Source organism: Mya arenaria, chromosome 4, assembly GCF_026914265.1.
Source record: "Mya arenaria isolate MELC-2E11 chromosome 4, ASM2691426v1".
NCBI classification, from domain to species: Eukaryota; Metazoa; Mollusca; class Bivalvia; order Myida; family Myidae; genus Mya; species Mya arenaria.
The window spans coordinates 65,222,023-65,235,817 of record NC_069125.1 but is presented as its reverse complement, the minus strand read 5'-3'; the positions used below and the strand labels follow the sequence as shown (position 1 = coordinate 65,235,817).

At 42.4% G+C, this 13,795-nt stretch overlaps 2 protein-coding genes across 2 annotated transcripts; both read left to right on the top strand.

Annotated features, from left to right (window-relative positions):
* The first annotated feature begins 2,374 nt into the window (after nucleotides 1-2,374).
* On the top strand, nucleotides 2,375-5,907 carry LOC128230060 (uncharacterized). The gene is made up of 3 exons (XM_052942057.1): nucleotides 2,375-3,027; nucleotides 3,807-3,968; nucleotides 4,343-5,907. The coding sequence occupies exons 1-3, from the start codon at nucleotides 2,793-2,795 to the stop codon at nucleotides 4,981-4,983; spliced, it is 1,038 nt and encodes a 345-aa protein (XP_052798017.1). The 5' UTR covers nucleotides 2,375-2,792; the 3' UTR covers nucleotides 4,984-5,907.
* Nucleotides 5,908-6,723: 816 nt separating this feature from the next.
* Nucleotides 6,724-13,595, top strand: LOC128231195 (uncharacterized). Its single transcript, XM_052943689.1, has 3 exons — nucleotides 6,724-7,655; nucleotides 11,450-11,617; nucleotides 11,891-13,595. The coding sequence occupies exons 1-3, from the start codon at nucleotides 7,415-7,417 to the stop codon at nucleotides 12,751-12,753; spliced, it is 1,272 nt and encodes a 423-aa protein (XP_052799649.1). The 5' UTR covers nucleotides 6,724-7,414; the 3' UTR covers nucleotides 12,754-13,595.
* Nucleotides 13,596-13,795: the final 200 nt, after the last annotated feature.

Genomic DNA, 13,795 nt, shown 5'->3' with positions numbered 1-13,795 from the left:
CACTGCTGATACATATTTTATAACGGAATTATTCAGCCAGTCATTACATAAGTTTGGTAGTCGTTGCTTGAATTTGTGCCTAGTCAGTTACTGAGATATCATGTAAGGAAGCTTCAGACAAAACATCACAGAATTGTCCAAGCGGTTTCAGAACCGAAGCCGTTTAAAGCAGTTTTCCCATGCACATACTTGAGAGTGGTCTTTTTTCAACATTTAGTTCAGGATGGCAACTATGACGTACGATAAGGCGGGGGTCTATCTATTTCTAGTGACATGTCCAACTGAAAAATGTATGTATTTATAATATTAGGGCATGCAGGATTTTGAATCACACATCTTCAATATGGGCCGTTCCTGGAACCGGTTTGATTGCAGCTAACGTGACACTAAATTGTCCACTTAACAATGCTTCCTACTGGTTTCACCGAATGGGACTATCATGTTCACTTCTTACGCCTATCCGTCCTTTCGATAGGTTTAACTGGGCAATGCAAAATTATGCTAGCTACGTAAATGATACTTGATATGTGGATGGAGGGCCATCGGAAGATTTTGCAAGTCTTTTATTTTGTCGGACAATAGTTGTAGTTGCTATGGCATTGGAAAAATTGAAAATAAAACTTTTTGGCTGTATCACAGCATTACCCAAACGGTAAGAAAGCTACATTTATGAAAGTAAGTATGTGGATAAGAAGCTGTGTTCGTCATATTTTTGTCAAACAAATGGGGAAAATACCATTATTTTTACTGTATCCTGCAATAACTCAAGATATGCAATCTAGGTTAATGTAACGTGGTGAGTGAATAAAGGGTCATTAGGATATGATGTGCGTCGTTTTATTTTTGTCTATCAATAATTGTGATTGCTATGGCAACGAAAATTAGATCCCAAGGTACAAGAAGTAAACAAGCTAGGCTAGTAAAACTTGGAACGGTGATAGTGGGTCGTAAGGACATTTTGTACGTCTAATTTGTCAAACACAAATGTTGGTTGCTATGGCAACGGAAATAGTGAAAATACCAATTTTTGACACTGCATTAATGGGGTACTCCCCTAAGAAATTTTTAACAATAACTAGTCCGAAAGAGTGCATTTTTGGCGTATTTAAATACTTTTTTATCCTATGTTTAAATAAAAAAAATAAACTTGGATGTTATGGGTGGGGGCTGGATCCGCTATTGATTATGGTGTTTGTTGACCGATTTCATAGCAACAAAACGATTGTGTTAATGGCCACCATAAAAGGTTAGAATGTTTAACAACCATATGCCAATAGAGAAGCTTAGATTGGCAAATATACAACGTATGTGTGGACATAAAAATGTTGGTGATTCTGAAGAATTTGGTGGCGAATTTCATTTTCTTTTTAAATGTTTAATGTTTTTATTTATCAATTACTTAATACATTAGTAAAAATACGGAATGATATCCTGAATTGGCTTGGTTTCCAGTCTCTCCAGAACGAATATTATGCCCATTCTGTTCGTCTTTATATTAGGCGAAGCTGTTGAAATGAAACATTTTCCCATCCGTCCACCACAACTCCACAACTGCTGCAGCATAGTTTAAACGTGTACGCAATTGTGTCGTAAAATAGTATGCTAATAATAATTAGTTGCCTTTCTCTGTTGTATACAACCCATATTCACGATCATATATATATTCTTCTGTGTATATAATTATTATTTACTAATATCGTATGTGTATGTGTTCAGCAAATCTATAAACGGTTAACAAAATTATCTTCTCACATTCAAAAACTACCAAAATCTCAAAATCTTATAAGATAACTATCAAGCCATAATTCGTTTTAATTATCAATATTTATGCGAAAAGCTACAGAAAGAAGCTCAGTTGCAAAAAGTTTAAACATAAACCGGTGGTGTAGAACATACACACTTAGAGAAAAATTACTGTTGTTCAAATATTGCGTTTGATCATCTTTACACGGCTATTTAATTATATACGATAGTATATTTATAAGTCCCCTTCCAAGCATGCTTATATTTCACATATGATAATGTATTTCTAGTAATCATATTGTTCCATCTGCATGTATGTAGATGTTTGCCACCCCAACACGCGACATTTTAATACTGCTTCCTTGCACATCGGAGTTTCACCTAGAATTAAGAGTAGCACATCACCTTAAACAATGTTCCCGCCAACCCCGTGCAAAATTTAAAATTCGAGTCTTTATTTCTTATTGATTGACTAAAATTGCTGCTGACTGACCGCTGGCCTGATGATAAGAATCTTGACAAGTTAATAATGGACCAACATTAGACAGGCAATAGGTGAACAAAGGCAACTTCCCGGTTTGTTATTGACACACCTTACTGTATCGATCAGTTGACAAAATGGCGATGGTACAGTTGTTTGCTACATGTATCGTAAATCACTCGGCGTACCTGTGCAGACTTGAACATGTCAAGGGACATGCTTCAGTTGCCGTATTACTTCAATGCTAACATACTATTGACTGTAAGAGGACATACATAAACATAAAGTTAAAGGTTTGTTTACATTTTACCTGAGGGAAGTTATACACGTTCAATGATAATTATCTTATCATAGGAGAACTGAAATATGACATAAACATTTGTGATTAGATCTGGATTTAAAAATCTATATTCTTATGTGATTAAAGTTCACACGTTTCACCGAATTTAAAGCAAAACATGTATGTTTAACAGTTTAACATACTGATGTGGACATTAAACATGTGAACAGTGACCCTGTGTGGGTAAACAACGTGTTTAGGGCAAACAAAGTACATAAGTGGTGAAGAATGGCGTCCAAGCGCGTGTGGATAACAGTGTTGTGGTTGGCGGCGGCGGTGCTGGCGGTCCTTGGCTGCCTTTTCCAGCTGGTGGGACTGGTGACGCCAGCCTGGGTGTACCTGAGTGGCCAGGGGACGCATCCCCAGTCTTATACCGGATATGATCTCCAGACAGGACTCTGGTTCCGCTACAAGTGTGACCTGGTCGACTGCCGCCGGATCAGCTTCGGCGAGGATAACCTATGTAAGCATTGTTAAGTACTTAAAAGTTGTATGATACTGGCAGACAAACATCAGTTACAACTATTAGGTGTTTTGTTAAAAGAAAAACGGCATATTATGAAAGGTAAAGGGTGAAACAGATAGAACATTGTTTACATAATCACAAGAGCAGAGTGCATGGTTTTCTACGCCCCACACATTATCAATTACAATAAAGGCAAAAGTGTACTTATGCTGGGGATCTGTATCTATCAAATAGTACTGTATTACAAGAATGAGATTTGTTCATATAGTTTTAGATATAATAGTTATATTAAATGAAGATAATGATTGTACTTGTCTTAATTATAATTAATATTTTTGGGCGTGGCTATAGGTGTGTGACATTACCACTCACCATGCCCTGTGTACTTGAGAGGTATTTGTTGACTTCAACTAAGTGACTGTATATGTCGCAATATCTGCCAGTCCCACTGATGTCTCCTAGGACTACAAACACTGACAGACAAATGTGGTAGTGAGTCTACGAGGCATTTTTGTATTACCACGGATCCCCCATGACCAAAAAAGTGAGAGTGTGATTGAATCTACAGAGTATGCTTGTATAACAACTGATCCCGACATGACAAAAAGGGAGAGTGTGAATCTACAATGTATGTTTGTGTTACAGCGAACCCGACCTGTCGAAACAAATGACTCCAAGTGAGATCGTGAAGCTACACTACATGTTTGTGTTACCACAGATCCCGACCTGACCAAACAAATGAGATCGTGAATCTATAATGTATGTTTGTATTACAGCGGATCCACCGAACCTGTCGTCTAACCAGGCGCTAGCGTTGTTCTCCTTCCTGTTGACAGTGGTGGGCGTGGTCAGTGTGGTGATAAGCCGGGCCTGCTGGGGCCGTGCCAAGGTCAGGGTCACGTCCCTCATCGCCGCCACCTTCTTGCTTATTCTCTCATGTACGTACCAAAGCCATCCTTTTATTTCAGATGTATTTTTTAATGTAAATTCAATTTAATTAATTATAATGAAAGTTTTGAAGAGTAGTTATATTGTTTTGAAACTTTACTTGGTATTATGTATATACGTCGGTTACAAAGAACGTTAATGCTTATGATCGTTAAAATGTGTTTATGATTTTGATATTTAAGTTAAGCGTGCATCTCAATTTGGACACCTTTTTGAAATAGAGAATACTGTGACTATGTTTCCGAAAAATTTCCCTATTACTTCTTATACTTTGTAAAATGTTATTACGAGATTGAGGTCTACTATTTTTTACAATAACTGTTTTATATTTCACGGAATTAGTGTTTCTGACATCTCATTTCAGTCATTCTGGGTCTAGTGCCGACCATACGGATGATCGGGGAGAACCAGCAGCTTAGCGGTGAGTTAGCGGACCGGTTTAACGGGATGACGTACCAGGTAGTTGTCCGCTCCCCGTACTCGCTTGCTCTTTTCGGCTTCGGCTCCCTTCTCGTGGGATTCGCCGCCATACCGGTGCTTCTCAACTGTATAATCAACAGGAAAACTGATCTCGACGACGACTACGATTATGGCGGGAAAAGTTACAACGCGAACGCATTCCCAGTCAGAGAAAAACAGTTTGAACCTGCGCCCGCGCGAAATGTGCACTCTGAATACAAGGGCGATCCTTACTACGAGCCGGAAACCGCCGCCAGCAAGTGGGACCGGTCGAAGCGGGGCCGGGAGGACAGGAGCGACAGGACTCGGAGCGAGCCCAGTTCTCGCTACGCTGTTGACCTCCCGGACAAGCCCCGGCACAGGGAGGGACATGGCCACTCCCATGCAAGAAGCAGGGGGCGTGGGTATGATGATGATGATTATGAGGACTATGACACGGGGGAATCTGACCGGGAATCCTATGCAAAGATGGAAATAGGTGAAAAACATGGCCGAGGCACCACACGTTCAGTGTCAAATAAACATTACAATTCCAGCATGGTATGAGAACCATTTCAGTAATATCCGAAAACGAACATGAAAACTAGCAACTGAACACGGTGAAGTCGGTAACATGTATACCAAACTTGTATAGGTACAGTTTGTACTGTTTCGCACATACTGAGTATCTATTGACTGAAGCACATTCAGTGTTCACGCTCATTCATGGGAACGCCATGCAGATTCACATTTCATCATTTAGAAGAGCTCAAGAAATCCAGATTAAAACCGCCAAATTTCCATTTAGTGATGATAACAACCGCCAAATTTCCAATTAGTCATTAATTGGTTTTATCAGGTGAGGTAGAAGCTCGCTCATATGCACTGGCCAATTTAAGAGGCATTCGCGAGGTATTTCCCGCTGAACACTAAGAGAGTTAGCATTTATTATGGTCTACTAAACAATTAGTAGACAACCGGCTGCACCTGACTTAATTGCTTAGAAGACCAAAAAATAATAATTGCAGTAACTATTACAGAGCGGTTTACAGACGGGAATATGCTGTATTAGAGAATTGCTTTAGTGACACTGGGTTGTATTTTGTTTTCAGTATTCAAGAAATCTTCTAATAAATCATTTATCAAGCAATGTGTCTTATGTTATGGTACTAGTCATTCGTAATCTCTAGATTTGGAATGTTCTAAACGATCCATACCATAGATGCAGTTATTGTAAATTCTATAATATTATACAAGCAAATTTAATATTTTGCTTTAAACACTGATTGTACATTTGTTATACACATCAAAATGGGACACGTTTACGTCTTAATCATTCTTTATTAGTATATTGAATTCCAACGTGTAAAACAAATACAAATTGCCAGGTACATTATTCTGTTGTCAGATATACGTATATATTTTTTATTTTTTATACATATTATTTGGAGTCAAATCCAATAAATAAAAGCAATACAACTGAAAACGAGACTGTGTTTTTTTATAAAACGTTTAACTTTGTTAAAACTTGATTGAAATAATACCTGTCCAGTAAGTTACGGAGTAATATGGTCATAGGCGGTGTCTTAGTTCAACAGTTCGATAGTCACTGCAATGTGTCCATGTAAGGTTGAGTTAAAACTTGTTTGAAATGAAAGGGACAAGACTTTAATGGTGATGAACTTCGGTTGCCTTGATAAGCGCACCTTAGCCCGCCCATTTACAGCATGAATTATAGGTAATTGTACTCATTAGACAAGAAGATTTTGTATATGATCATTTTAATTTCAAAAAGCCAACGGAACTATTCGCATCAATCTGTATGTAGTGGAGACCCTAGTTGTCGGCACATTACGCCTAAAACTCTTATTTCATTATAAGTACTGGGTGTACTGGGTTGCTGTGATTTATTCAAAATTATCCCATTGACAATTTGCTGCAATCAAAATGCTTGGAGCGCTTTAGACTTGACAAACATTCGGAACATCTTGAACGTTGTCATGGTGATTAATCTCACTTGTATGGAATCAGAGCAGCCTGAAATCTTGAACGAAATGGAAAAGCATGTGAACTGATAAAAACCTTAATTCATGTCGAGTTGCTTAAAGTTGTTTGCTATCGCGCGTTGTGTAAAACCAACTCATGTGACGTTCCGTTATGCATTTGTGTCTCCAATGATAGAATAAAGTAATGCGAAGCGCCTGCTTAAACGACTCTCCCCGATAGAAAACCCGTACAAGGTACGAGTTACCTGTACGATCAATATTCCCAATATAGCCAGTAAACTTGGCTCAGCCGACCGATCAATCCAACGTAACATCGTTCTCGATATTCACTTATTTTTCAGTTAAGGTTCACTTAAGTTTTAATACGAACTAGATAGAGGTAATGTGGCGTTATTTACCTGTTAAACTAGTTATTTGAACATAAAAGGAAAATATGCAGGTTACACAGGTTGTTGCAAGTTTTATTGTAAATGTACATGGAATATAACAATGTAAATGTTTACATTGTGTGGATTTGAAATGGGACAATAGTGCCAACTGAGAGTGATCCACATTAAGAAATGTTATTCGGTTAAGCAAGAGAATGTGAAAAATCCGACTGAGCCAACCCTGGATTTTGTGAAATTAAGTATGGGAAAGATAAATCCTGAGATAAAAAAAAATATTCTTAAACTTCAAAACATTGGAAACGTGATTTGGGTGCAATATTGCTTTGTAAATGCATGCTAGTATTCATGAGCTTTGTAAAACGATCGGTTGGAAGATTCGAACCGGCAATTATGACATTTGACCTCGGCACGTTAACATAACTCTGCAAAAAACTCTTTCGAAAAATAGTTTGCAGGAAAGATAATCAAAAGCTCGTGCAACAACTGAAGGAAACTTTCGTAGTCAATATGTTGCACAAGTGCAGTTTGTAACCTAAATCGCAAGCGTTCTCAATAAAGCACTAAATGATCGTTTCGTTCCTGTGGTAGTCCCTGTATAAAGCCATGGGGATGAGTCGGGGCAAGAAGACGGTGCTGCTTGTGGTGGCACTGTGTGCCGCCCTGCTGGCTTGCGTCCTCCAACTGGTGGGCGTGGTGACTGCAGGATGGATGTACGTCCGTAGCCGTAACACTGGTGCTGACCCGTACCTCCGATTCGACAACACCCTGCAAACGGGCCTCTGGTACCGCATCGAGTGCATCAATGACTTCTGTAAAAAGCTGGACTTTGGGGAGGGCAACTATGGTAAGTACAATGTTAAACAATATGGAGATCTGGAGTAATACGATTAGGGAATGTATATTTGTATGTTTGCATTAAATAATGTCACGGTCTGTATAGTGAACGATTTGCTTCATGTCGATTATCAATCATTCATAAATACATGAATGGAATGTAACAGAGAAGACATTTGCTAATTTATTGTTTGATACGGATACTATTTTAAGGTATCCCACCCATAATAAGCCACCATATAAAATTGGTCTCATCATATGTGTACTAAATAAGATTTAATCTATTTCAAGTTACTTGGTGGGCTTACCCCTAACGCCTTGTGTACCTTACCCCTCACGCCATGTGTACCTTACCCCTCACGCATTGTGTACCTTACCCTTCACGCCTAGTGTACCTCACCCCTCACGTCATGTGTAACTTACCCCTCACGCATTGTGTACCTTACCCCCCCCCCCACGCCATGTGTACCTTACCCCTCACGTCATGTGTACTTACCCCTCACTTCGCGTGTACCATACCCTTCACGCCATGTGTACCTTAGCCCTCACGCATTTTGTACCTTACCCTTCACGCCTTCTGTACCTTACCACTCACGCTTTGTGTACCTTACCCCCCACGCCTTCTATACCTTACCCCTCACGCCTTCTATACCTTACCCCTCACGCCTTGTCTACCTTACCCCTCACGCCTTGTATACCTTACCCCTCACGCCTTGTGTACTATACCCCTCACGCCTTGTGAACCTTACCCCTCACGCCTTGTGTACCTTACCCCTCACGCCTTGTGTACCTTACCCCTCACGCCTTGTGTACTTTACCCCCCACGCCTTGTGTAACTAACTTTCACGCCTTGTGTACCGTTCCCCTCACGCCTTGTGTACCTTACCCCTCACGCCTTGTGTACCTTACCCCTCACGCCTTGTGTACCTTACCCCATACGCCTTGTGTACCTTAGCCCTCACGCCTTGTGTACTTTACCTTTATGCATTGTGTACCTTACCCCTCACGCCTTGTGTACCTTACCCCCCACGCCTTCTATGCCTTACCCCTCACGCCTTCTATACCTTACCCCTAACGCCTTGTGTACCTTACCCCTCACGCCTTGTGTACCTTACCCCTCACGCCTTGTGTACTTTACCCCTCACGCTTTGTGAACCTTACCCCTCACGCCTTGTGTAGCTTATCCCTCACGCCTTGTGTACCTTACCCTTCACGCCTTGTGTACTTTACCCTTATGCCTTCTGTACCTTACCACTCACGCCTTCTATACCTTACCCCTCACGCCTTGTGTACCTTACCCCTCACGCCTTGTATACTTTACCCTTATGCCATCTGTACCTTACCACTCACGCCTTCTGTACCTTACCCCTCACACCATGTGTACCTTACCCCTCACGCCTTGTGTACCTTACCACTCACGCCTTGTGCACTTTACCCTTATGCCTTTTGTACCTTACCCCTCACACCATGTGTACCTTACCCCCTCACGCCTTGTGTACCTTACCCCCTCACACCATGAGTACCTTACCCCCTCACGCCTTGTGTACCTTACCCCTCACGCCTTGTGTACTTTACCCTTATACCTTTTGTACTTTACCCCTCACGCCTTGTGTACTTTGCCCTTATGCCTTTTGTACCTTACCCCTCACACCATGTGTATCTTACCCCCTCACGCGTTGTGTACCTTACCCCCTCACATCATGTGTACCTTACCCCTCACGCATTGTGTACCTTACCCCTCACGCCTTGTGTACTTTACCCTTATACCTTTTGTACTTTACCCCTCACGCCTTGTGTACCTTACCCCTCACGCCTTCAGTACCTTACCCCTCACGCCTTCTGTACGTTACCCCTCACGCCTTGTGTACCTTACCCATCACGCCTTCTGTACCTTACCCATCACGCCTTCTGTACCTTACCCCTAACGTCTTCTGTACCTTAACCATCACGCCTTCTGTACCTTAACCATCACGCCTTCTGTACGTTACCCCTCACGCCTTCTGTACCTTACCCCTCACGCATTGTGTACCTTACCCATCACGCCTTCTGTACCTTACCCATCACGCCTTCTGTACCTTACCCATCACGCCTTCTGTACCTTAACCATCACGCCTTCTGTACCTTACCCATCACGCCTTCTGTACCTTACCCATCACGCCTTCTGTACCTTACCAATCACGCCTTCTGTACCTTAACCATCACGCCTTCTGTACTTTACCCCTCATGCCGTCTGTCCCTTACCCATCACGCCTTGTGCATCTTAACCCTCACGCCTTGTGTATTTTACCTTTCATTCCGTCTGTACCTTACCCTCACGCCTTGTGCACCTTACCCCTCACACCTTGTGTACCTTACCCCTCACGCCTTGTGTACATTACCTCTTTCGCCTTCTGTACCTTACCACTCATGCCGTCTGTACCGTACCCATCACGCCTTGTGCACCTTACCCCTCACGCCTTGTGTACCTTACCATTCACGCCTTGTGTGCATGACCCCTCACGCCTTGTGTACCTTACCCCTCACACCTTGTGTACCTTACCCCTTACGCCTTCTGTACCTTACCCCTCATGCCGTCTGTACCTTACCCTCACGCCTTGTGCACCTTACCCCTCACGCCTTGTGCACCTTACCCCTCACGCCTTGTGTACCTTACCATTCACGCCTTGTGTACCTTACCCCTTGTATACCTTACGCCTCACGTGTTTTGTACCTTACCCATTACTCCTTGTATACCTTACCCCTCACGCCTTGTGTACCTTACCCTTCACACCTTGTATACCTTACCCCTCACGCCTTGCGTACATTACCACTTACGCCTTATGTATCTTACCCCTCACGCCTTCTGTAGCTTACCACTCACGCCATGTGTACCTTACCCCTCACGCCTTGTGCACCTTACCCTCCACACCTTGTATACCTTACCCCTCACGCCTTGCGTACATTACCCCTTACGCCTTATGTACCTTACCCCTCACGCCTTCTGTACCTTACCACTCACGCCTTACCCCTCACGCCATGTGTACCTTACCCCTCACGCCATGTGTACCTTACCCCTCACGCCTTGCGTACATTACCCCTTACGCCTTATGTACCTTACCCCTCACGCCTTCTGTACCTTACCACTCACGCCATGTGTACCTTACCCCTCACGCCATGTGTACCTTACCCCTCACGCCATGTGTACCTTACCACTCACGCCATGTGTACCTTACCCCTCACGCCATGTGCACCTTACCCTCCACACCTTGTATACCTTACCCCTCACGCCTTGCGTACATTACCCCTTACGCCTTATGTACCTTACCCCTCACGCCTTCTGTACCTTACCACTCACGCCATGTGTACCTTACCCCTCACGCCATGTGTACCTTACCCCTCACGCCATGTGTACCTTACCCCTCACGCCTTGTGTACCGAAAATTGCTTTAATTTCTATACATATCTATAAAAGATTTTTAAGCCAGCCAGTGTACCTAGTATTTCCAATTTCTCAGTATCTGCGTACCGCTAACCGCACTCCTGCACATAATGCTTCTTAAAACCTGCTTAAATACCTTGTACTAAGGAGTGTCAGTAATTGCAAATAAGTCATTTCATATTGCCGAAAACTAAAAAAAGACTTACAAACGATTCCAAGAATATATTGAGCTGGAAGTAACTTTGAGGAGTTTGGACTCTGAAAAGCACAAAAGCTTGATGGTATTGAAGGCAGATTTTTTCCTACTTTGGAAAAATTCAGACAAGCGTATATTTGTTTGCGTTGAAACACGTGAATCCATCACCTATCTATGACTTTCTTTACAGAAAATCCTCCGAACATGAAATCCAACCAGAACGCCGCGTTGGCTGCCCTTGTGTTTTGCTTTTTCGCGTGCATCCTAGCAGTTGTGGCCGTTTGTCTCCGGAACTCCTCAGCGCTGGCCATCTCAACAATAGTACGGATATCCGCCATGGCCGCCTGCCTCATATCATGTATGTTAATGCGTTTCACAACCTACTATTGATAAATCGACTATTGAACCCTTTGGGCTAAAGATTTAGGATTTGAGCATGTCACAACTTCAAAGTTTAAGGACTGTTGACCATTGGCTTATGCATCTTGTTTGTTCAATTTTGAGATCACAGAATATACGTGTTTTTTGTTTTGTTTTGTGCGTTCGTGCGTGCGTGTGAGTGTGCGTGTGTGCGTTCGTTTATTGTCCCATAAACGTCTACGGTGCATTCATTCGAGTTTCTTTTTTTCAGTCAGTGTTGCCATGATTCCTCTCGGAAAACAAGCGGCTGAAATCAGTGAGTACCGGTACACTGTACAACAGGATAAACTGGCGGATCCCAATCCATATACGGACACAACCATTCTGTTCCCCTACTCCCTTTTTATGTGGGGATTTGGGGGCGTGCTAATACTCCTAGCGGTGATCCCACTTTTGTTGGATGTAATATGTCACCAGACGCTTGACAACAAGCAACAGTTCGACACTGTTTCAGAGAGCGGCAGCATGATGAACTATTCGTGCACGTCATACCCGACCGATGACGGGTCGGTCGCAAAAATGAACGGCAAACGCGGTATTAGCAATTCTAACCTCACAATCTCCACCGACCCGGAACCGTTCATGCACGACAAACCCGTGTACTCTATCCGCAGTGTGAGCACGGAGCACCTGTATCACCACAACAGGTTCGCGCATGGCAAAGGGCGGTCGTACGAGCACCAGGATCCGACCAATCCCCTGCAGGCATATGCTCTCCAGGAGGCTATACTGGAGTCGGAGCGGGAAGGGGGCGACAGGAAACGCCAGGACGGAAGGCGCTGGTCGGAGCGCGAGGTAACCGACTCACCCGGGAGGCGCCGTAAACTAAGACGTACATCTGAGCGAGAGAATGGCGACGGGGAGCGACAGGAAGGGCGCCGTCGGTCAGAGCGCGATGAGACCGACTCCCGCGTTGGGCGCACGGATGACACAGAGGGGTCAGATCGCGAAGTGAGTGACAGGAGAAGTAGAAGAGCTAGACGCACGTCCGCACGCGATGTGCCTGACAGAGGGCGGCGTAATAGCGGGGTTTCAAACGAGGGATACGAAGGACCGAAGGAGGTGACAATCTGAGAGGGATATTGTACACGTTTTCCTGTCACTCTTGTCCAGCGTGCATAAACGCTTAGTGTTTTCAGTGCAAATAATGAAAGCATAGTTGCATTATAACTTAAAAACTTTTAAGTAGTACATATAGAACCGGTTCGGTGTTGTGGTAATGAAACAGCTACGTGGGACCTACACTGCATTCTTCTTTAGTAAGAGAAGACGCAATAATACATTATAGTATGTTTTGTCATGGTGTTTTGAATCCAGCATACTCTTAGTGTTCACATTATTCATTTACATCATGCATTTGTACATAGCTCACTTTCTGAATGCTAGCTATCATTTTATCAACATTTCATCTGCTGATGGTGATATTTGCAAGGATAATTTTGTAAATTAGTCATAAGACACAAGTAGCATTCCTAGTGACATTTCAAGCTATCTTCATTAAACCATTGTCATCGGGATTTTTTTTATAGTTTGAATATTTTTTTAATTAAAAATAAATGGTCCCAAAACACAAGTTGTGGATAGACATTTGTTTATTTATTAACCCACAAATAAGCACGTGTGTAAATGAACGATAAAAACTCCAGAGCCTCGCTTAGTGGTCAACATAATATTTTGTCCGATGAGAAGGCAGTATTTTTCGAGTTTTCTAATACATTTATTTCAGTAAATCAGCAGTCAGCCGTCATTAACTTTAATTCATTGAAGCGGTAGATATAAACATTGGTTGGTCCAGTATGTGGGTAGTTTACTCAAAATAATGTAGACCACTTTTTAAGTACATACTAACAACCCTTAACCGTTTCTCCACAACCTTGCCCTATTATGAGATTTTGTAAATTTTCAACTGTAAGCTTTAAGAATAAAAATGCAGTATCAGTGTCAAAATGTTTAGTGAAGCTCTGTCCCACAAACACTTGGACATATTAAGATTTTCAATGGACAGTTTCTATCTAGTGAATGTACTTTTGACCTTGTTACATTGTTACCTAGGAAAATTGATGTATTGAACATGTAACTAGAAGGTTCAGAAAATTACAAATCTGAGGTTAAAAGG

Bases quoted from the DNA above. Each gene is read 5' to 3' on its own strand.
- LOC128231195 (XM_052943689.1), top strand. From the start codon at position 7,415: ATGGGGATGAGTCGGGGCAAGAAGACGGTGCTGCTTGTGGTGGCACTG. The intron at 7,656-11,449 runs GTAAGTACAATG...CTTTCTTTACAG, and splicing joins CTTTGGGGAGGGCAACTATG to AAAATCCTCCGAACATGAAA. The intron at 11,618-11,890 runs GTATGTTAATGC...TCTTTTTTTCAG, and splicing joins GGCCGCCTGCCTCATATCAT to TCAGTGTTGCCATGATTCCT.
- LOC128230060 (XM_052942057.1), top strand. From the start codon at position 2,793: ATGGCGTCCAAGCGCGTGTGGATAACAGTGTTGTGGTTGGCGGCGGCG. The intron at 3,028-3,806 runs GTAAGCATTGTT...TTTGTATTACAG, and splicing joins CTTCGGCGAGGATAACCTAT to CGGATCCACCGAACCTGTCG. The intron at 3,969-4,342 runs GTACGTACCAAA...ATCTCATTTCAG, and splicing joins CTTCTTGCTTATTCTCTCAT to TCATTCTGGGTCTAGTGCCG.